The 23,857-nt window shown below is 45.6% G+C and overlaps 1 protein-coding gene and 1 long non-coding RNA gene across 11 annotated transcripts in view; one reads left to right on the forward strand and one right to left on the reverse strand.

Annotated features, from left to right (window-relative positions):
- Positions 1-1,711: 1,711 nt before the first annotated feature.
- On the reverse strand, positions 1,712-4,303 carry LOC149525624 (uncharacterized). The gene is made up of 2 exons (XR_016347046.1): positions 4,123-4,303; positions 1,712-2,998 (listed from the first exon to the last, which is right to left on the reverse strand). It is a non-coding gene; the product is annotated as an uncharacterized LOC149525624 (long non-coding RNA).
- C2CD5 (C2 calcium dependent domain containing 5) overlaps positions 4,200-23,857 on the forward strand; it is a 126,280-nt gene continuing 106,622 nt past the window's right edge. For 9 of the 10 annotated variants that reach the window (XM_006121265.5, XM_025183729.3, XM_025183731.3 and 6 more), the window contains exons 1-5: positions 4,547-4,782; positions 13,883-13,969; positions 18,427-18,598; positions 22,533-22,628; positions 23,472-23,627. In XM_006121265.5, coding sequence (XP_006121327.2) covers positions 4,693-4,782; positions 13,883-13,969; positions 18,427-18,598; positions 22,533-22,628; positions 23,472-23,627 — 601 coding nt within the window. In that variant the 5' untranslated portion in view covers positions 4,547-4,692. Of the gene's footprint in view, positions 4,219-4,546; positions 4,783-13,882; positions 13,970-18,426; positions 18,599-22,532; positions 22,629-23,471; positions 23,628-23,857 lie in introns of those variants that run through there. The other variant, XM_025183726.3, reaches the window with a different exon arrangement.

Genomic DNA, 23,857 nt, shown 5'->3' on the forward strand with positions numbered 1-23,857 from the left:
GGAGGTTGAGGGGGGCAGGTGGGAGTCAGTACACGTGGGAAACCAGCTCCCCATGTGTATCAGCTCACATGAGCCACTTGCTCCCCCCGCCCCCTCACTGCTGCCTCTCTATCAGAGGCAGCAGTGCAGGGAGGGGATGGGCAGGTGGGAGCCAGTGGCAGCTCTTAAGCTGGCTCCACAAGGCCGCGTGCCTCCCCCCCTCCCTCCTACCGCTGCGTCCCACAGAGGTAGTGAGGAGGGGCAGGGAGAAACTGGTGCTTGAGGAGAGCTGGATTAAAGGCACGGGGGAAGAGGGACAGGGAAGGCTGCCGTAGAGCAGCCTCTGTCCACAGCAGACCCAAGCTTGCCCAAGCTCTGATAAAAAGGCAGCAGCACAGGATGGCAGGGGGCTCCCTGGGAGTGGGGCCAGGAGTGAACTGGCTGCCAGCCCTGCTGCCAGGAAGTATTGAATAATCATGTAACTGTTAAATTTTGATGTAGTTACATGACTATTCAATTAATCGCTAACATCCTTACCCAAAAGAACCACAGTACTGTGAATTTACTATTTCATTTTCTCTCTCTAAACACTATGCAAATATTTTCAGTGCAAAATGACTGACCAAGTGTTATTATTTTATCACCTTAGGAGGCGCCAGGCACTTTTGCTACCTGAACCATGAGCGTGCACAGTGAGGAGGGGAAGAATATACTAATGCCATGGTGTCCAATCAGTTCTGAAGCAATAGCCATTATAGTTGTTGCTGCTATTGTGAGCAAGTCACATTACTCTGAAAATGTAAGTACATTTTGTAAGACTCTGAACAGACCAAATTTTGTCTTTTAATGTGAACAGAATGCTTCAACATTGGTTTTAATCATCAGAAATCATCACATTTCACAAAAATTCAACCAATGGGACACTTGAAAATTTTGTTTCATTGCTAAACCTCTGAAATCAGGCAAAAAATTTTCATTGGCTGCACACCTCAACTCAGCCTCCATATTTTCATCCAGTAATTGTGGCCAATATTTAGACTTGATATCATGACAAAAAAATGACACTTTATAAAACCATGTTGAACCAAACACAGAAAAAAGCTTGCCAACTGAAGTCAAAACTGATTGATTTTTGACTGATCAAGCTGGCTTTGAAGTGTGAGCATATCTTCTTCAAACAAATGTTTATCCAGGCCAAGCAAATTGACAATTTCTATGAATTTTGCTAGAAGAGGCAATGCAAATGAAGTGCAGATTAGCATTTTCTCATGCTTCATTTGCATAATTGCTTCCGATCCGTTTTTGCGCAAGGCGTTTTTGCGCAAAAACAAACATTGTGGATGGGTCTGTTTTGCACAAACCTGTCCACACTGTTTGTTTTTGCACAAAAACCCTTGTGCAAAAACAGATCGGAAGTGATTATGCAAAGGAAGTGTGAGAAAAATGCTAATCTGCGCTTCATTTGCATTGCCTTTTCTGGCAAAAGCCATAGCGTAGACAAAGCCTGGCTGAATTTTATTGCCAGGTTTTCAAGCCATATCACATAATGCTGACAATTAAGGTCATCACACTCAAATTCACTTTCTCCATCAATTTTCTGCAAATTTGGAAAGTGGGTGAATTCTCTTGCCTTCATTTGATAGATGAATAGCTGTAGCTTAGAAGTGAACTCCCAAGTGTGCTGGGCTATATCAGAAATCAACTTCCCCTTTCCCTGAAGTTTCAGATTGAGTTTATTCAAATGACAAGTGATGTCAGTCAGGAACTACAAATCAAATTGCCATTGCTTATCTTCAAGAGCAGAAAAAACGTCCAGCTTTCCTTTCTTGACAAGAAAGTCTCCGCTGGAGCAAGCGGTGCAAGGAACTGTTCAAGCACCTTTTCGCAACTCAGCCATCACACACTGGCAAAATAGATGATTTCAGAATGCTCAGATTCAATTTCTTTAAAAAATTCCACAAATTGGCAATAGTTCAGAGCACTGTTGCAAATGAAATTCATGATTTTGATCACATATCCATCAAGTCTTTCACAGTATCTGTTGTGGACAACTGAGTACACATTTTCTTGATGCAAAATACAGCAGTAGGAAAGCAATTTGCTGTCCATTTTATAAGATTGCGGGTGCTCTTTCAGAAGAGAGACAAATCCAGAATTTTTCCCATCATAGCTGGTACACCGTCAGTTGTAACAGAAGCCAATTTTACTAAATTCAAGTCGAAATCATTTGAGACACTTTTGAAAGCATTTAATATATTGGATCTATGGGTAAGATCTCTCAACCTACAGACTGATAGTTCATGAATCTGGAAATCTGTTGCAAAACAAATCCAGAAGATGAGCTGAGCAATATCACTGATGTCACGAGTCATCCAGTGCCAATGAGCAGGCCAAACCCTGATCAAGTTCAGCACGCAATTGGGTTTTGAGCTCAATAGACAAATCTTTCAACCTACCTGCAACTGTTTGGTAACTCAGCTGCAAATTTTGAATGCTCTGCAAGATGTTATTTCACATGTTATTATTTTCAAGCAAGGTTTCCATGACAGAGAGAATAATTTCCTTCACCATTTCTCCATCTGAGAATGGCTTTCTGCTGCCAGCAAGTATGCACACTGCTTAATAGCTGGCATATTCTAATTCCCATTTCCCTTGAAATTTACATGTGATGTCTTTCCAATCTGTCTTTTTCTTTGGTTCAGTTTCTGCTGCTGCTTTGTTTTCAGCAGTTTGACTCAGTACTAATGCTTTTACCTGCTTTAGAATTTCATTTTCCAATAACGAATTGATCCATGGAGGCAATTATAGAAAAAAAAAAGATTATTCCATTTCAGCACAAAGCAGAAATAAGCAATATTGTTGGGGAGGCCAAAATGTACTCTAAATTTTAAAATTCAGTATCTCTGGAAGTGTTAAACTGTTAAAGATTGATTTAAATTTGCAAAAACAGGAAAAAAAATGTTTTCTTCAAATGTGTGCTTGCATGCTGCATTTTGTTGTTTAGAATGGCCATAACCAGCTGCAAAAAAACAAGACAACAAAAAACCAAAACACTCTTTGAGAAGAAATTTTTATATACACCACTATATTTAACAATTTTTTTTGCTGCTGAACAGCCAACATTTGAATCTAATTGTGTGCCCAGATGAACCTGCATTTAAATTAAAGGTTGAAATGAATGCAAGGAGAAGGCTGGCCAGCTTGAAAACTGAGTTGATTCGTAGAACAAATAATTTCACACAGGCTATATCTAGACTGCAGGCTTTTTTGGAAGAACCTTTTTTTTGGGAAGAGATCTTTTGAAAAAACTTCTTCCAAAAGAGAGCATCCACACACAAAAGCGAATCGAAAAAACAATCTGCTTTTTCAAAAGATAGCGTCCATTCAGTATGGACACCATCTCGCAATTAAGATATTATTACTATGGGCAGAATGGCCACCAGGGCACCTGTGATTTTTCCTCCTTCCTCTTCTTTCAAAAGAACTCCCTCTTCCCCATCCACACATGCCTTTTTGCGAAAGAGCTCTTTCTACAAGAGTCCTTGTAGAAAGAGGACTACCAGAGCTGGAAAACCCCTCTGTTCTTTCAATTTACTTTTGGAAGAACGCTATTGCAGTGTGGACCTAAGTCAGGTTTTGTTGAAAAAAAAAAAAAGCTGTTTTTCCGACAAAACTCTGTAGTGCTGACATACCCACCGAGAACTCAGAAGCACATTCAGAAAGGCTTCAACAATAAATACCAATGGAAAACTAGTAAACTTCTGATAATCCGGCACTTTTAGGACCCAGGGGTGCCGGATTATCAAATATGCCAGACTATGGGAAGGGGGAGCTGTGAGGGGTCTGGGGTGGGGGGGATGCCACACCAGACCCCTCATAGCCCCCCCTTCCGATAGTCCGGCTCTGCCCCAGGCATCCCTGATTCAGCCGCTGCTGATCAATTTCAGCAGCGGCTGAATCAGGGAGGCCTGGGGCAGAGCAGCTGGGGTGCTGCCGGGTTGGTCCCCCAGCCGCTGCTGAAACTGATCAGGACACCCCACGGCACTAACAGGCTAGCTCCGACTTTCCGTCATCGAGCTCGGAGAAGGGAACACGACATCGCCCCCCCCCCCCCCCTTGCCTGGCCGGAGCGGCTCGCGTTACCGTGCCAGGCTGACCCGAAGACGCGGTGTTCGGCACACGGCCGTTATACCCAGCAGCGTTAGCCCGAGCCCAGCCCATGGGCCCATCGACGATTCGGTACTTGACACCATGGTCTGCTAGCCAGATCTAAGCTCGCGCGCGGGCCGCCATTTTAGCTCAGAAAAGGGACGATTACCCCTCCCCCCGCTCTGCCTTCTGCGGAACGCACCAGCAAAGAGAGACCGTTGCGAAGCACTAAGCTTCGAAAACAGTTGGGCGTGAATCACAGATGCGCTTTTAAGGGCGCCTTGCCAGGCCGGCGCAAGCGCCCGGAATAGTTTTTTTTTCCTCCCAATCGGGCTGCAGGGAACTTTTGCGCATGCGCGCGGTTGCGGGGCTAGTCCCTTCCCGGCGTCTTGGAGCGATCTTGCGCACGAGCGCTGCGAGTGGAGGGCGGGGGACGAGGCGGAGTGAAACTTTTGCAGACCGTTGCCCAGGGTTGCGCATGCGCGCGCGCACGGCGCCCCCTGTACCTTTCCATGGGACACACGCCCCTGTTGTTGTTGTCTCCTTGCAGCTGGGGGCAGGAAGATGCCGGGGAAGCTGAAGGTCAAGATCGTGGCCGGACGCCATTTGCCAGTGATGGACCGAGCCAGTGACCTGACTGATGCCTTCGTGGAGGTGTGCGTGGGGGGGAGGTCGGGGCGCCGGGTGGTTGTTGATCCCGTGGGAGGTGGGGGCGGCGGTTTGTGTCTCGTTCAACCCCTCCCCCCCCCCCCCCTTTCCGCCGCCCCAAGGCCGCGCGCGCCTGGTGCTCCACAAGCTTCTGCTGCCGCGTGCCCAGGCGCTGCCGCCAGCCCGGTCCCAGCTCCCGAGCAGCCGCTTGGCAAAGCGTGTCGGTCGCAACCCCCTCCCGCCTGGCCCACGCTGTGTCCCGCTGCGGGGTGTGGCGATGCTCCCGCTCCTCGCTGTGTCAGCTGCTGTGGAGAAGCGGCGCGCCCCGGTCCCACCGCCAGTGCTTTGCACCTGACAGCTTTTTGCTGCCCCTTTCAAAAACAAAAATCCCACCGGCTGACTAGATGGACTGGACTGGCATCTCTGCCCAGCCTTTTGGCGTTAGCGTGGTGCTGATCTGAACTCTGGCTGTAGACATGGCTCTGTAGGGTGGTAGGCTTCTTGTCTTCTCCCCTGTTTCTAGGTTAGTAAGAGGATTTGTGGTTTTAGCCTTATCAAATGCAATCTGAAAGGCAAGCTGTGGATGCTTTCCGGCTCCTGCTTAAGGCTAAGCTTGAGTTGCAGGTGTTTTTAAGTAAAAGTCATTGAGAGGTTATGGGCAATAAATACTCATGGCCCCTGTCCTGTCCATGACTTGTACTATAAATATACCTGTCTACTTTCTAGCTACTTCTAGGGTGCTGCTGCTCTGGAGAACCCTGAGTGTGTGTGGGGGGAAGGGGTGGCTGGCCTCTGCTCTGGGAACAGTGACAGACTGGCTCCTGCTGCTCTGAGTCCCTGGGAGAACAGTTTCTGACATCATGGGGCTACCACCTGAACTGCTGCTTCATCCACTCCCTATGATCACCAACCCACATTTCAGGCTTCCCGGGACTGCTGCTGCTCCAGTGGTCTCCAGGGCTGTTTCTGCTGTGCCAGCTCTGAGTAGCTGGCTCTGGGACCACTCCGGTAGCAGCCGGAGTTGCCAGCCCTCAGGCCGGCCGAATGACAGGCCCTGGGGTCAGCTACATTGATCCCTGTAGCTGCTGAAGTCATAGAGGAGGTTGCTGAAAGTCTCGGAATCCATGATTGCTGCAATCTCTACCACAGACTGGCGGCCTTACTTATACAGCGCCATCATAAAGATTTTGGATTGGAACTTGATGAACAATTTAGTTGATGCATAAGCCAGAACTGAATCTGATTCACTATCCAGTACCTATTTTGGATCTGCTACGCAAGCAAGAGAGAGTAGTAAAACTAGGTTTTAACCCTCTGTTACTCTAAATATGCATACAAACCAGATTGAGTAAGAACATGCCAATTGTGTATAGGCATTTCAGAGCAGAACTACATTTTAAGGGTGGCACTGTACTAGTCTTTAGAAATTTAATTTCATTTTTAGTGAGGAAGAAATCAGAACACTTACCTTGAACTGTATGCACTTAATCTTTTGGAGTGACAAGATATTTAGTTTTTGTGGAAAATGATACTTGTAAACACAAGGAAAATTAGTTTCATGCTTAAACAATGGTACATTTTTTTAGTATAAATAACATGATTCTTCTCTTATGATTAAACACGTTGAGCTAATAATTTATAATAAAATACCAAAAGCCTAAGATTGAATTTAGACATTTCAAAAACTAAAGAGACTTTTTTCCAACACAAAAATTATGGGTGCTAAATAGTAGGGATATAAGTGAGTAGTTTACTACCCCATCAGCTTAGGCTGATCGGATAGTTGAGTCACTACTTGCTCCCCTCACCCTTTGCTGCCTCTCTATCAGATGGAACAAGGGGGAGAGCAGGTGCTGGGGGAAGCCACCTTAAAAGCTGGTTTCCATTCAGCACCGTCTCCACAGTGCGGTGAGGCTGAGGCGCAGGGCCTGAGCAGCCCCAGACAGTTGCCGCTGTGTCTACATTGGCAAGATTTTGTGCAAAAGCAGCTGCTTTTGTGCCAGAACTTGCTGCCTGTCTACACTGGCCGTGAGTTCTTGCGCAAGAACACTGACATTCTAATGTAAGAAATCAGTGCTTCTTGTGCAAGAACTATGATGCTCCCGCTCAGGAATAAGCCCTTTTGCGCAAGAAAGCCCAATGGCTAAAATGGCCATTGGAGATTTCTTGCGCAAGAGAGCGTCTACATTGGCATGGATGCTGTTGCGCAAAAGCACATCTCTTGAGCAAATGCACATGCCAGTGTAGATGCTCTCTTCTGGAAGAGTTTTTGCACAAGAACTCTTCCGCAAAAGAGTTCTTGCACAAGGTCACGCCAGTGTAGACATAGCCTTGCAGATCCTGAACTGCTGTGCCTCTGCCTTTTAAATGGTAGAGGCACAGCAGTCTGGGATCCAGGGCTTCTCAGGTCCCAGTTTGCGCCAGCTCCTGGACCTACCCCCACTTTGGTTCTGGCTCCTACTACATTTAAATTGTAGAGCTGTAGTGGGGGTAGCTTCTGGAACCTGCTTCCGCTTATCAACTAATTGTGTAGTCAATACAAACTCTATCAACTACATGGTTAGTCAGTTACCTTCTTTTTAACATCCTTAGTAAGTGGACACAGAATGGTAATTTAGGCCCTGATCTCAGAATAATATTCCGATGGAAAGACCCTTGTGCTGGAACTGAACTCTACTGAGTAAGAAGTTTGCCTTTACGATCTTTGAGCTGTAAGTCCTGATTGAATACAGTGCTAAAATATGCTTTAATATAGACACTTGTTTTAGTATCTTATATAATCAGGGCCTTAAATTAACAAACTGGAGGGGGAAAAAATCCTGTTTATTTTGTCATAATGGTCTTTAGTTATTCAGTAATATTATTTAACTCATTTAAATCCATAAACATGCCTTTGCTTTTATAATTTGTCAGTTTTGCTTTCTGGTTTTCAGTGCTGTAATGTTTGTTTCAAACATTGCCCCAGTATGATTAATTTAAACAACTATTTCCATTGGATTATAAAACAATTTTGTGAAACGGTGGTTTTGTACAAGCTTGTTTTTACCAAACTCTGGGACAAGTTTACATTAAATAACTCTGGGCTGTTGTGGTTTCTATTTCACTTAGTGGACAAGCTTATATGTTTTATATATTCCCTAGTAATAAATAATTTCATTAAACTAGATTTTCAACAAGGATGGCAGGAATAGAAAATACTACATATATTGAACTTGCCCAATTTAATAATGATGCTTAAAGTCTGCTTTTCTTTGAAATAAATTTATGGTTTAGTGCTTGGTTTTATGATGTCAGTGTACAGCTGTTGGTAGTCTTTTGCTTTTAATTTCTCTAGGATTATGAATTAACAAAGAGGAAAAACCTGGAGCTATTGCTAGTTCTTGTGTTCAGTTTAAAAATTACTTAGCCTTTATGAGCAGAACTTGTAAAGAATTTAATCTGGGACTGTTTAGCATGTTTTCTTCAACAGATGAGCTTGTAAATGTGTTACTACAGAGCTGTGCAATTAACTTGTAGTACATAGATTCATACATCCATTTTCATTGATAGAAAATTGATTTCAAGTTTCACTAGTTAGGTTGCTTAGTTTTCCATTTCCTTAGAACCATATCTTTAATTATTTATAAACGTGTTTTAAAGTATTTACTGTTTTCAGACATAAAACAGCCCAGATCATTCTCTAAGTTTTAGATATGTCTGATCTTCTTGAGAGCTTTGAATTGGAAAACTCTGTACCCTTATGAAACCCTATCAACAGGCATATGGGTTTGATTCCATAGAGCTGATTGTGGGAACAAGACCCAATTGTTGCAATACTGCATCTTTTTTTTTTTTTTTTTTTTTTTTTTTTTACAACTATTGTGCTATCATGAAGCTTATTTTGAGTAGCCACATAGAAAATGTGATAACCAAAATAAGTGTGTCTTATTGATTTCATACATATGTTTCACACAGCTATAGGAAGAACTGTTTTAGAGCCTTCATATTGAAGATAAGGAGTTTGATTTAGTTGTAGATGGCATTGCCAAATTGTTGAGGGGCTGAATTGAAAGTGACAGAGTAGTGGAAGAGATAGATGAGTTTAACCATTGCCTATTGGATAGACACATGTCAAATGAGAGTCATGTAAACTAAGGAATAGGAAGTTGCAGTAGTTCAGGCAGGAAATTACCAAGACATGAATGATGGTTTTGGCAGTTGAGAGAGAATTTATATAAGAAAAAATGAAGATTTAGCAATAGTCTTGAAAGGCAGGAGGAGGGAGAGAAAGGAATTGAAGATGGCAGTGAGGTGGATGCTCTCCTATTTAACAAGGGTTTTATACTGTGATGGAAAAAGGAGTGGATAAGGGCTTTGGAGGAGATAGATTCTGTCTTTGTCAGGTTTAATTTGAATGTATGGATAGCTGGGACAAAAATGTCAGAGTGAACCCAGTGGAAGAAGCTCTGATCAGTAGGGATGTGAAATCATGGTAATCAGTTAGCTGGTTAAACCTTAGTTTAACTGAGGAGGGGTGGTGTTTACCCGTTCATATCCCTAATTAGCAGGGTGTAAGATGTAGCAATGGAAAAAATGGTGACTAAAATCACCAGAGAAGATATTATTTTAAAATAACAAAATATACTTAATCAAACACAGCTGTTTGGAATAATAATAATTAGCGGGCCAACTTGTATCCAAGATTCAGTTCAATGTGACTTAAAACAGTTAACTTATAAACTCCTGAAAAAATTGGCACTTTGCTTTTAAACCACAATATTAGTAAAGGGAAGCTCCAATAATCAATGGAAGTATGGAGAATATTAGTTTACATTCCAGTGACAAGTATTTTACAGCTATAATGCACCCATGTATTCATGGTACCCTTTCTCCCTGTTTGTTGTGCTAATTAGTTTTACGAACTGGGGAATGCTGCCTGAAAAAAAAAAGGTGTGAGATCTTACTGCTGTGACTTTTGGGTTTGATAGTGATTGTCTAAGAAGTACAATTCCTAAGTAATCATTTTTAATTATTTTGGAACATAGATCTGTAGAAGCAATATATTTACTGTCTGCATTCTCCACTGTATGTCATTGGTGGCTCTTAAGACTCTTCTCTGTGTCAGGACATGGTGCAGTCTGTGGATCTGCCTCCGTTTTCCCTCTTTTGGAGTCCTCAGTAACTTCACACCCTTTCAGGATATTAACCCCGGCAAAGGCTATTTATTTATTACAAAAGTCCCACAGCCATAGTTCAGAATTCCCCAGAACGCTGCAAATTGTAAGTTCAGTCTTTCAAATCCTTCTAGTCCCCAAGTACAACTCTAGTGTTTCTCACTGCTCTCATGTTCTTTGACTCTCTCTACACTTTGCCTTAGCTCCTCTAGGTGGGGTTCTTTTCAGCTCTCAGCCCTGTTTTCTTCCCAAATATGGTTTTAACTCCTCCTGGGACACCTCAGTGGATTTGCTCCTCTCATCATTCCCTGGCATTCAGTCCTATTTGCTCTGGCCTCAGCTCTCTGACTATGGGTACATCTAGACCAGTGGTCCCCAACCTTTTGGGGCTGCCGGGCGCCAAGGGACGGGGCCGCACACGTGCCTGGGGGCGGGGTTGTGCATGTGCCTGGGGGTGGAGCCATCCATACGCCACGTGTCTGGTGCCAGTGCCACCCATGCGCTGCACTCTCAGGGCTGGCGCTGCTTCTTTGCCGCATGTCCAGGGGTGGGGATGCCCATATGTCGCGTGCCCAGGAGCCGGCAGTGCCCATGTGCCGCGCGCCCAGGGGCGGGGTCGGCCCCGATCACTCGGCGGGCGCACAGAAATGGCCCAGCAGGCACCATGGCTCCCGCGGGCACCATGGCTCCCGCGGGCACCATGGCTCCCGCGGGCACCACGTTGGGGACCACTGGTCTAGACCACATACCTCTGGCAACAGAGGCATGTAGATTAGGCTACCCGGCATAGGAAAATGAAGCGCCGATTTAAATAATCGCCGCTTCATTTAAATTTAAATGGCTGCCGCTCTGAGCCGATCAGCTGTTTGTCGGCTCAGCGCGGTAGTCTGGACGCTCCGCGTTCGACATCAAATGTATTTGTTGACCTCCCAGGTAAACCTCATCCCAGGAGGCATTTTCCTATGCCGAGTAGCCTAATCTACATGCCTTTGTCGCCAGAGACATGTAGCCTAGATGTACCCTCAGAGAGCCAGCAGGCATCTCTCTCTGTTTCTCATACCCGTCAGCCCTCTCTAGCAAAGGCTTTGTGGTTTAAGAAAGATTGTAGGTGATTCTCTGACTGCCTTCTGCTTTCACCAACCTTATCTGGGTCTGCTGCTCACTAGGGAACTCTTACTGATTCCTCCATCTGGGATATTCCCTTCTTGAAATTCCAGTCTTCTGAGTTCTTTATTCTCTGGATTCTGAACTCGCCCTCACCTTGGGTCTGTGTCTCTTTTATCACACCCTGGAACTGCCCTACCCTCCTCATTACACCAAATAGGGTGCACTCCAAGACTGGAAGATGCATGCTGAGCCTGGTTTCATTTAAAGGAGCACTTGCCTCATTAAAGTGGTAGCTTACATTGAATTATAAAGTGGTCCGAAAGAGAACACATGGAGTGGAGGAGGAGAAAAGAAACATCAGCTGTTACTGTAGAGATGGAAAGAAGTTTATTAGAAGTGTGGTCATGGGGATATATAAACAAGTCACTTGCTGACTAACATTAATTGAATGATGGAACTATCTAAACTGAGTAGGAAAAGATTCTGTGATTCTGAAGCATATCACTGAAACAAGTTGCATACAGTTTACTTACATTTAATATAAATGTGGTGAAATGGAGATTTTTCATAATATTGTTTTTTTACCTAGTCCTCAGTTTCCCACTGTACTTTGCATTTGTATACAGGCAGTCCCCGACTTACGTGGATCCGACTTACGTCGGATCCCTAGATACGAACGGGGTGAGGCAACTCCCGCACATGCGCAGCAGCATTCCCGGGGCTCGCTCACCTGGGTCCTAGGATCCTCCTCCTCCTCGGGCCAGCTCCGACTGGGGTCCCGCGAGCTGCCGGGCAGAGGAAAAGTGCCTCCCCATGCCCGCTGCCCCCCCCACCCCTCTGCCAGCAACAGGCTGCCCCCTCCCCTGAGCAACAGGCTGCCAAAGAGACAAAAGCAGCCTCTCCGCCCCTCCTCCCCTCTATACATGCCGGGCTCCCGGAGCGCAGCAGCGTCCCCGGGGCTCGCTCACCTGGGTCCTAGAATCCACCTCCTCCTCTTCGGCCGGCTCCAACTGGCCTCTGCCTGCAGCAGCTGGCCACAGGGACAGGGATCCCGCAGAGCTGCCGGGCAGAGGAAAAGTGCCTCCCCACGCCCGCTGCCCCCCCCCCCCCCCCCCCCCCGCCTCACATCCTGCACGCCTCCCCCCTCCCCCCCTGCCAGCAACAGGCTGCCCCCTCCCCTGAGCAACAGGCTGCCGAACAGCAGACAAAAGCAGCCTCTCCGCCCCTCCTCCCCCTAAACATGCTGGGCTCCCTGGGCAAACAAAGACTCCACCAAAACAAACAAAGTGCTGGCCTCATTGTGTTAGCAAAAAAAGGACCCTCCTCCTAGAACCCTGGGTGGTGTGTGGAAATAAAGCTATTAGCTCAAAGTATGGTGCAGAGCTGTTTGGTATTTGATGAGTTACTCCTTTAGTCCTGAGTTTGTCACAGGGACAGAAATAGATGTGAAATCTTCTGAACTGGGGAACAGACAGCAAAACAAACATTAGAGGGGAGTTAACCTTTCCCTATGCTATCCAAAACTAAAAAAAATGTTTGGCTAGAGTTTCCCCTACAATATGTACCAGTTCCGACTTACATACAAATTCAACTTAAGAACAAACCTACTGTCCCTATCTTGTACGTAACCCGGGGACTGCCTGTATATGAAAGAGAGAGACAGAGACTGATTGATTGATTCTGTTGAAGGCCAGCACAGGAAATGAGGTATAGATGTGACTTTTGCTGTCTGGGCCATGGTGAAGGAGACATTTAAGGCAGTGGTTCTCAGCCTTTCTTGACTATTGTACCCCATTCAGGAATCTGATTTCTCTTGTGAACCCCCAAGTTTTACCTTATTTTAAAAGCTACTTATTTATACAGTCAGACATAAAAATCCAAGTGTCACAGCGCACTATTAACGAAAAATTGCTTACTTTCTCATTTTTATCATATAATTATAAAATCAGTTGGAATATAAATATTGTACTTAGCTTAGAGTACTATAAACAAGTTGTATGACATTTTAATTTATGACTTCTTTTTGGGTAGCCTGTTGTAAAACTAGGCAGATATCTAGATCAGTAAATGTATTCCCTAGAAAACCTCTGTGTACAGGACCTCTGATTGAGAACCACTGATAGAAGGAACTGACTGGGACCTGCTGAAAGTGATCCTTGCCAGTGCAGAAGAGACAGTGGAAAGCCCCAGTGACTAGCTCATTCACTTCTCCCAACCAAGGACTGAAAGGATGGAGATTCCCACTCTTTCCCCACTAACCAAAGACCCCAACTCAGGAGCACAGGATGTGTCAATGGGTAAAGTGTTGGCTTCCCGAAGAAGCTGGCTGACGTTACCTGTTAGTTAACAGCCTAAAATGAAATCCTCTCTGCACCTTGGCTGGTGGATAGTCGTGGCTTGTGAAGATGCACTATATTTTTAAACTTTGTTTATCTCTATTAGCATAAGGACTTCCAGTGTTGTGTTCCAGTTAAGTAATGCAGCTTTTTCTGCTTGGAAAATGCTGTATGGTGTCATTGTGAATACTTCTGAGATATGTTAGTCTTTGAAGAGTGTACAAGTCTTGCACTGTGAGTCTGTCTAAACTGGACTAGCTGGAAAGAGTTTGTGCTGTGAAGCAGTAGTGCAGGAGACCAGAGGTTCAGTCTCGGAGGCAGAGAGGTTGCATGGCCTATCCTGAAGGAAGAGTGAGATGCCTTGGTGGTTCCTTGACTGTTTAAAAGCTGGCATATGGAACAATCCTGTGGATCCATGACAGTAGCTAAATAGCGGAATAATTGCGAATAAATTACAAACAACTAATAAATGATAATCTTGTATTTGTCATTGCATGTTTGTATTATTAGGTAAAATTTGGAAATACCACGTTTAAGACGGATGTGTACCCCAAATCCCTCAATCCTCAGTGGAACTCAGAATGGTTTAAATTTGAGGTAGGTACTTTTATAAAATGTCGTGTGTGTACGTGCATATGGATATTTGGTTTTAAATTCTGGTTTTAAAATAAAATGTGGGTTTGCGAGTGAAAGTATTGTAAAATTAATGATATAGAAACATCTGCAAGTGCATCTAAAGGTACTTTTCACTTGTAGGAACTGTCCCATTGACTTCCTTGAGAGTTGTTTAAATTAAGGATGTTAGATATACAGGCAGTCCCCGAGTTACGCGGATCCGACTTATGTCGGATCCGCAGTTACGAACGGGCACTTCCTCTCCCTGGTCTCCAGCAGACCAGGGAGAGGAAGCAAAGCGGCGGAACGCGCGGCCAGCTGACAGCCCAGACGTGCGTTCCACCGCTCTGCTGTGCTCCGCTCTGCTCCCCCTCCCCCTCCCCCTCCCCCTGATCTGCAGACCGGGGGGGGGGGGGGGGGGAGCAGAGCAGAGCAAAGCCGCGGAGCCCGAGGGCAGCAGGATAGCCACGGCGCATCTGGGCTGTCCCGCTGCCCGCGTGTTCCGCCGCTTTGCTCCCCGTCCCCCTGGTCTGCAGATCAGGGGGACGGGGAGCAAAGCAGAGCAGAGCCACGGAGCCCGAGGGCAGCAGTATAGCCACGGCGCGTCTGGGCTGTCCCGCTGCCCCTGTGCTCCGCGGCTTTGCTCCGGACGCCTGTGGTACAGCAGCTGGACCAACCCAGCAGCACCCCAGCTGCTCTGCCCCAGGTGTCCCCAAGTCAGCAGCTGCTGAAAATGACCAGTGGCTGACTACAGGAAGCCCCTGCCCCGGGCTTCCTGGAATCAGCCGCTGATCAGTTTCAGCAGCAGCTGACTTGGGGATGCCTGGGGTTCTTAAGTTGAATCTGTATGTAAGTCAGAACTGGCGTCCAGATTCAGCCACTGTTGAAACTGATCAGTTTCAGCAGCGGCTGAATCTGGACGCCAGTTCCGACTTACATACAGATTCAACTTAAGAACAAACCTACAGTCCCTATCTTGTACGTAACCCGGGGACTGCCTGTAGTTTATTTTAGTAATCGTGTAGCTGCAACGATTTGTAGCAGTTACACGCTTAGTAAAAGGCTCCCCCCCCCAGGGGCAGGACCAACAGTCATTTCCGGTTCCCAGCCCCAGGGTGGAAGACGGAGCCAGTCCATGAGGGGCACTAGTTTAAAAATTGGCTCCCTATGCTGACTGGCTCCTGCCTGCTGCCCCACACTGCTGCCTTTGTATCAGAGGCAGCAGCCCAGGGCGGCAGCAGCCCAGGGCGGCAGCAGCCCCTGTCCGTGGAGGAACCAAGCTCCTTGTGGACAATGGCTGATCTGGCATCTCATGGGGAAGCTTCTGTTTACAGGGAGCTATCCCCACCCTCTTGTCAGGAGCTGCTGCCTCTGATACAAAGGCAGAAGCATGGGGCACTAGGTGCCTGGATTTTAAACCGGCTCCCCACACGGACTGGGGCGAGTTCCCTCCTGCCGCCCCAGGCCGCATACTCTAATACAGAGGCAGCAGAGCGGGGTGGCAGGCAGTTCCCCTGCGTGCTCTTCATTTAAAGCTGAGACCAGCAGGCTGGGAGTCTGCAGTCAGCCTGCCAGTCTGAGTTTCAAATGCAAAGTATGTGGGGTGAGGGATGTCGCGGTTAACTGGGACCATTAACCGATAAGCAGTTGCTTATTGGTTAACCAGCTAGCTGGCTAGCTATTAGCATCCTTAGTTTTAAATACAGGATTGGCTCCATGAATTTTAACTGGTTGAACCAAACTCTTAGGCAGTTGGCATTGTAGTTCTAGAAATGGGAGAAGTTGAAATAGGAAAACAAATTGTCAGATGCTAATTAAATAGGCATTTTTTTTCAAAACCCACATAGTTAAAAATGTAATAAATAGGAAAATTGTGTTTCCTTGTGGAATATGATAAATGTACATATACTATAGTGAAAGAAGCAGGCAATTGTCCAGCTTCTGTATTATTTCTCTATCAGGCATCACATTTTAAAGTTACAAAATTATAAAACGTTGTAATTTTGGGGCCTGGTGCATAAAGCACTGTGTTTCTTCTACTGTGTACCAACCACCGTTAGCTCCCGTTGTCTTCAAAAGTTGCTATCAGAATTCAATATTTTTCAGTAGGTTTTCATTAACTTACAGAGCCATATCATTTGATTTTTTTTTTAACTGAATATAGCCCCATTATAATTGGTTTTTGACATTAGGTCTGAATAAATCACAACAAGGAGTCCAATGGCTCCTTAAAGACTAACACTTTTATTATGACAAGCTTTCGTGAGTTGCAACTCACTTCATCAGATGCATGAAGGGAATGAAAAAGAAACAGATACTAGGAGTACAGATGTGGGAGTGTTACATCCTAGCTAATGCATTCAAGGAGGATGTGGATAAGAAAATGAATACAGGCAGTCCCCGGGTTACGTACAAGATAGGGACTGTAGGTTTGTTCTTAAGTTGAATCTGTATGTAAGTCGGAACTGGCGTCCAGATTCAGACACTGCTGAAACTGACCGCCAGTTCTGACTTACATACAGAATCAACTTAAGAACCCCAGGCGTCCCCAAGTCAGCTGCTGCTGAAACTGATCAGCAGCTGATTCCAGGAAACCCGGGGCAGAGCAACTCTGCCTGGGGCTTCCTGTAGTCAGCGCTGGTCAGTTTCAGCAGAAGCTGACTTGGGGATGCCTGGGGCAGAGCAGCTGGGGTGCTACTGGACCAACCCAGCAGCACCCCATCTGCTCTGCCCCAGACGTCCTGATTCAGCCGCTGCTGAAACTGACCAGCAGCGGCTGAATCAGGACCTGGGGCAGAGCAGCTGGGGTGCTGCCGGGTTGGTCCAGTAGTGCCCACGGGCGCTGCAGGACCAATCGGCAGCGCCCCAGCTGCTCTGCCCCAGAGTCCAAAACAAAAGCCTGGTCTGCTGGGGGGGGGGGGAGCACACTAGCTGCCCCCCCCCCCAGCAGACCAGGGACACGGGGAGCAGAGCCGCAGCGGCAGCGGGGTGCCGCGCCTCTGAGGCTTTGCTCTGGCAAAGCCTCAGAGGCGAGGGACCCCGCCACGGCTGCGGCTTCAGTCTGGGTGCCTGTGGACTGCTGGGGACGGTCCCCAGCAGACCACAGGCACCCGGACTGAAGCCGCAGCCGCGGGGGGTCCCGCGCCTCTGAGGCTTTGCCAGAGCAAAGCCTCAGAGGCGCGGAGAACCGCCGCTGCTGCCGCTCCAGTCTGGGTGCCTGTGGTCTGCTGGGGACCGTCCCCAGCAGACCACAGGCACCCGGACTGAAGCCGCAGCCGCGGGGGGGTCCCGCGCCTCTGAGGCTTTGCCAGAGCAAAGCCTCAGAGGCGCGGGGAACCGCCGCTGCTGCCGCTTCAGTCAAAGCGGCAGCAGCGGCGGTTCCCCGCGCCTCTGAGGCTTTGCTCTGGCAAAGCCTCAGAGGCGCGGGACCCCCCCGCGGCTGCGGCTTCAGTCCGGGTGCCTGTGGTCTGCTGGGGACCGTCCCCAGCAGACCACAGGCACCGGGTCTCAAGGGGCAGCAGCAGCGGTTCCCGCGCTTCTGAGGCTTTGCTCTGGCAAAGCCTCAGAAGCGCGGGAACCCGCCCGGTGCCCCTGGTCTGCTGGAGACGGTCTCCAGCAGACCAGGGGCACCGGAGCAGCTTACGAACGGGGCTTTCTCGCCCCGACTTCCGGGGCGAGAAAGCTCCGTTCGTAAGTGCGGATCCGACGTAAGTCGGATCCGCGTAAGTCGGGGACTGCCTGTATACTTAAAGTTGAAAATGACGTATGGTAACAGATGAGCCATTCCTAATCCCTCTTCAGACTCATTCTGATGGTGTTAGCACTGGGCTCAGCTGCTAGTCCTGACTGGGCTAGTGAGGATGGGACTTGCTCATCCTCTGCATGGCAACTGGGGCTGGGTCAGACCTACCCCCTGATTTCTCTCTCAACTTCAGCTTCTTGTCTCCCAGCTTCCTCAGTTGCAGAGGGAGAGATCCCTGTATAGGGAACTGCTCCCCCATCTGCTTAACTCACCTGCATCCAGACCTCCTCATTCACAGACACTCCCGTGAGCCTCACCTACCACATGATCCCCACTTCCGTTGCACCTGGATCCATACCCCACTGAGACCCATTCCCCCAGCATCTGGACCTCACACTGATTCCCATCGCCCATGCTGAGTCCGAACCACCTTCACTGTACTCAAGAGTCCCATTATGAGTCCTGAGCAGATACAAAATTGGTATCTGCATCCATATCAGCAAACAATGAGCTTTCGGATATCCACATCAAGATCTATGAGTGCATTGTTTGCATACCAGACAAGGATTACAAATTTCATGTGTAAGCATATTATTGTATGTAACTACACTCTCACTTTTTATTTTTCTCAGTTGTTTTCCTGTAGTTTCCTTGTATTGCTTAAGTTCTGAAGTTTTATGTTAATATGTATTTCTAGGTAGATGATGAGGACCTACAAGATGAACCCCTGCAGATCACAGTTCTTGATCATGATACCTACAGTGCTAATGACGCCATTGGCAAAGTGTATATTGATATTGATCCTCTGCTGTATAGTGAGGCAGCTACAGTTATCTCTGGATGGTTTCCAATTTATGATACCATACATGGTAAGCCTTACTGACTTTAAAAAAATAGTTTTAGACATAGTTTCTTTGAAAAGTGGAATATCTCCTTTTTAAGGATGTCTTCAGCAAGTTTGTAATACCCTACCATTGATGCCTGACATATATTGAGACAGCTCCTGTTAAGTCTTTACAGTCTGGTAAATAAATGTGTGATTTAAAAGCAAGAATAAATTATGTGCAGTGTCTGGCATGCACTGCTTCTGGCAGCCCTTGGGAAGAAGCCAGGAGAAGGGAGCAGAAAGCCAGGGTGGGTCTCTTGGACTGCTGCAGGCTGCCCTCCAGCAGTGTCTCCAAAGCTCCCTTGTGGTAACACTGTGAACAGAAGCAGCAAGACAGGGATCCTCCATCAGTAAGATAGAGGTAACCCAGCAGTGACTTGGACTGCCTCATCCCTCTCTCCCTCCACTTCTCCCAACAGCTTCTCCCTACACACACAGGATTGTCTCAGCCTCCTGCACTGAGCCTTCCCTCCTATTCCCAACCCACTGCCCTGACTCCTGCACCTCTCCATCCCCGCTCCCCCCCACTGCCCTGAGCCACCCCGCAACACTCCTGGGCCCTTGCCTTGACTCCTGCACCATATCCTTCCACACCAGTCTCCTGCCTGTGGCTTCTCTCATCCAATCTTGATTCCTGCATCCTTTAACACACCCCAACCCTCTGCCATGAGCCACCCACACTCCACCCCACACTTACATTTCTTACAGGTACTGTCGTATCTCAACCCTCACCTCTCGTGCCCTGAGCTTCTCCCCTCAGAGGGGAGGGTTGTGATAAGACAGGAAGAAGTTTAAGTTACTTTCATCCCTGGATGAAGGAAGAGGAAGTGTCAGATTTTCATCAGAAAGTACAGGATGAATTTGCAGCTAATTATTGTTCTATAAAACTTAGTTCATAGAATCATAGAGCTGGAAGAGACCTCAGAAGGTCATCAAGTCCAGCCCCCTGCTCTAGGCAGGACCAATCCCAACTAAATCAACCCGGCCAGGGCTTTGTCAAGCTGAGACTTAAACACCTCTAGGGATGGAGACTCCACTACTTCCCTAGGTAACCCATTCCAGTGCTTCACTACCCTCCTAGTGAAATAGTTTTCCTAATATCCAACCTGGACCTTTCCCACCTCAACTTGAGACCATTGCTCCTTGTTCTGCCATCTGTCACTACTGAGAACAGCCTTTCTCTATACTCTTTGGACGCTCTCTTCAGGAAGTTGAAGGCTGCTAAAATCCCCCCTCACTCTTTGCTTCTGCAGACTAAACAGACCCAACTCCCTCAGCCTCTCCTCATAGGTCATATGCTCCAACCCCCTAATCATTTTGGTTGCCCTCTGCTGGACCCTCTCCAATGCGTCCACATCCTTTTTGTAGTGGGGGGCCCAGAACTGGACCCAATACTTCAGATGTGGCCTCACCAGAGCCAAATAAAGGGGAATAATGACATCTCTGGATCTGCTGGCAATGCTCCTCTTAATGCAACCTAATATGCCATTAGCCTTCTTGGCTACAAGGGCACACTGTTGACTCATATCCAGCTTCTCATCCACTGTAACCCCCAGGTCATTTTCTGCAGAACTGCTGCTTAGCTGGTTGGTCTCCAGCCTGTAACAATGCTTGGGATTCTTCTGTCCCAAGTGCAGGGCTTTGCACTTGTCCTTCTTGAACCTCATCAGATTTCTTGTGGTCCAATCCTCCAATTTGTCTAAGTCACTCTGGACCCTATCTCTGCCCTTAAGCATATCTACCTTTCCTCCTAGTTTAGTGTCATCCGCAAACTTGCTGAGGGTGCAATCCATCCCCTCATCCAGGTCATTAATAAAGATGTTGAGCAAAACCGGTCCTAGAACATATCCTTGGGGTACTCTGCTAGAAACTGACCTCCAAACTGACAGCAAGTCGTTGATCACTACCCGCTGGGCCTGGCCTTCTAGCCATCTTTCTATCCATCTTACTGTCCATTTATCCAATCCACATTCCCTTAACTTGCTGTCAAGAATATTGTGGGAGACTGTATCAAAAGCTTTGCTAAAGTCAAGGTATGTCACATCCACTGACTTTCCCATATCCACAGAGCCAGTTACCTCATCATAGAAGCTAATCAGATTGGTCAGGCACGACTTGCCCTTTGTGAATCCATGTTGACTATTCCTGATTACTTTCCCCTCTTCCAAGTGCTTCAAAATGGTTTACATGCTTTACATGAAAAAAACTGTTTTTGGAGATTACTGATGTGAAAGTCTGATTCACGGTATATCACTAACTTTACGTTGGAAACTAAACCAAAGGCTGAGTTGATTATATCTGTGATGTGTATGTACAGATGTCTGGATTTGTGGTCATTGTGAACATGAAGAAAAATGTATGAAGATGCTATTGTGATGAATTGGGTGACCTCTGTACCTATTCTGAATTGTGAATGATTTTATTATGAAATTATGATAATGAAAAGCCTATACATGTGTGGATCCACCCTGACTTATCAGGGAGGTGATTGGTTATAGAGGGGTTGCAGTCATGTTGATTCCAGGAACATGTAGAGGAACAAGATGGGAGTGGTAATGTGTTCTGTTGGCTTATCACGTTTGTTTGAGAGCATATGGACCTGATCCAATTGCCATACGAGGCAATGAAAAATATCTGATTGTGAATGTGTATGTTGTAGTTGGCTCTTGGCAGTTCACTCAGTTTTTTTGGGACTTGAGCTGTGAGGCTGTAAAATTGCAGTGTAAACGTTTTAACTCGGGCTGAAACCTGGGCTCTGGTATCTTCCCCCTTATGGTTTTACGGTTTTGGAGCCTGAGCATGATGAGTTTGAGTCAGCTATCATAGGTCAGACATGGATGTTTAATTGTGGTGAAGATATACTTGGTATCTTCTGAGAGGATTGAGTCAGGAGATCCAATCAAGAAGATCCTGTTCAGTCACTTACATCTAGTGTTTTGTTCACATTTTGGCATTGTAATGTATTTGGCACATGGAAGTTATAGTGATATGAAGTGGTAAAACACAAAAAGATTTTGTTTAGTCAAGAAAGAAATTAAGAATCGGGAACAGCTCAAGATTGTTAAGTTAGTACTGTAGGTAGGAAGAGACAAGATATCAAAGCTTGTGGTTTCTCACTGAAATGTAGCTTTATTAAAAAGCTTTTTATTAATGTAGCTTTATTAAAAAGTTTTTAAAGTATGGATAAACAAGAAACGTTTGGAAAAATAAATAGCCAAAATAATACCTTGTGGTTATATAGTTTTTCATATTCAAGTGATGCAAAAACAATAGCTATTTTGTTGTATACTTGTGAGTATGTATTATAATTCTGAATTAGATACTGGATAGCTTGAATAGAATGGACTCTGGAGAGTAATTTTGTTATGGACTTGAGTACGGATGTGAAATATTGGTTAACTGAATAGTCGATTAACCTCATAAATTCTTATCCATTAGTTGACTATTCTATAGTCCCAGGGATGGTGCCAGCAGCATTGCAGGGTGGCTGCAGCCCCTGTCCAGGGGGGACTGAGCTCCCTGACCCATCGCGAGCTGGAACTAAGCCGGGCTGCTGGCCAGCCTTCTAAAAAATGTACTAGCAAGAGGTTCCAGGGGGAAATGCCTGTAGTTTATACCCAATTAACAGATAAGCTCAAACTTATAGGTTAATGCTAATCGACTATTCTATTACATCCCTAGTCTTGAGATCATTTTGAGAGCAATTCTAATATGGGATTTGAAAAGATCATAACAGTAATATTTAGCTTTATGTTTTTTGGCAAAAATATTGATATTCTGATTGGTTATGGAGTTTGCCTAACTTTAACAGTAATAATTAAAATGTCAAACAAATAGTTGAGTAGATTGTATTGTTTCTGGTTCTTTCTGATACAAATTTCACCTTTCACACACCCCCTTTTTTTTTAAATGGACAGGTATCCGTGGGGAGATCAATGTTGTAGTGAAAGTAGACCTCTTCAATGATTTAAATCGTTTTAGGCAATCATCCTGTGGAGTCAAGTTTTTTTGCAGTGAGTAAATAACTAAAATAAATTGTTCTTTTGTGTGGCAATGCTATTTTTGGGGGGATTATTTTTAAATATAAAAAAACTGGATACCTGAGAAATTAAATATTCCCAAATTAAAGCAAGTGTCTCTTCTAGTTAATTATATGGATTCATCGTTGTTAATCGAGTCTTGTACTCTGTTGTTTAAATCTTCTTTGGAGGTAACATTTCATAAGAGGAAATTCAAAATGCATATTTTTCCTTCCATTAGTCAGAAAACGATATTTTTTCTTCCATAAAATGTTTAGTCACAGTAGTGACACAATTCATGCTGTATTTGTAGTAAAGTTATGAAAAAATGTTCTTTTCAAGGTTGATTTTCTATTCTAGTTTCTGTTCCCTTTCACCATTCCTCAACCCTCCTTAAAGGTCCAGTTCAGATGGCACTAAAGCCAGTGGCAAAAAAAGTCTGATTTGAATTTTGTATTGCATTACTGTTTGCTTATGGTAGAGCATCTGCAGCAGATACTTTAAAGGAGCTGCTTAAAAAAAAACGTATTTCAAATTTAATGTATTCTATTAATTTTTTGGTATATTATGATGCAGGCATGAACAGCAAAGCCTGTGTGTGAATATGTGCATGTAAGTTACTGTGTGTGCCTATTTTATGGAAGTGGTATACTAGTGCAAAAGCCTCCTGAATGTGTTAGCTGAAACAAAGGTACAACCTCAGGCAGTAATTCCAGCAGGCACCAGTGAGATTACTGTTTGCAGTAAAACTGTTTAGGAGTTCCCTAAAATCTGTTGGGAAAGGAATCACTATTGTATAGACTTGTATTTTACATACTTATATATCTTTTTCAACAGCCACATCTATTCCAAAGTGTTATAGAGCTGTAGTAATTCATGGATTTGTGGAAGAGTTGGTTGTTAATGAAGACCCTGAATACCAATGGATAGACCGAATCCGTACACCAAGGGCATCAAATGAGGCTAGACAGAGACTTATTTCACTAATGTCAGGTATTAATACATACATTCAACCTGTTATATTTATTTACTGCTATTTTAAAAGTCTGTAGTTATTCATTAATTATAAAGGGAGAGGATGTGTATATTTAAGTTTTATTTTTGTTGTACTTTAATGACCTGTATCAGGGACAGTCATGGATGGCCATGCCCATTGTTTGTTCACCTTGGTGAGAGTCATGTGCCAGACTGTTGCTCAGTTTGTTAGTAATTTTCAGTGAGGA

The sequence above is a fragment of the Pelodiscus sinensis genome, chromosome 1 (assembly GCF_052426305.1).
Source record: "Pelodiscus sinensis isolate ZL-2025 chromosome 1, ASM5242630v1, whole genome shotgun sequence".
Lineage (NCBI taxonomy): Eukaryota > Metazoa > Chordata > Testudines > Trionychidae > Pelodiscus > Pelodiscus sinensis.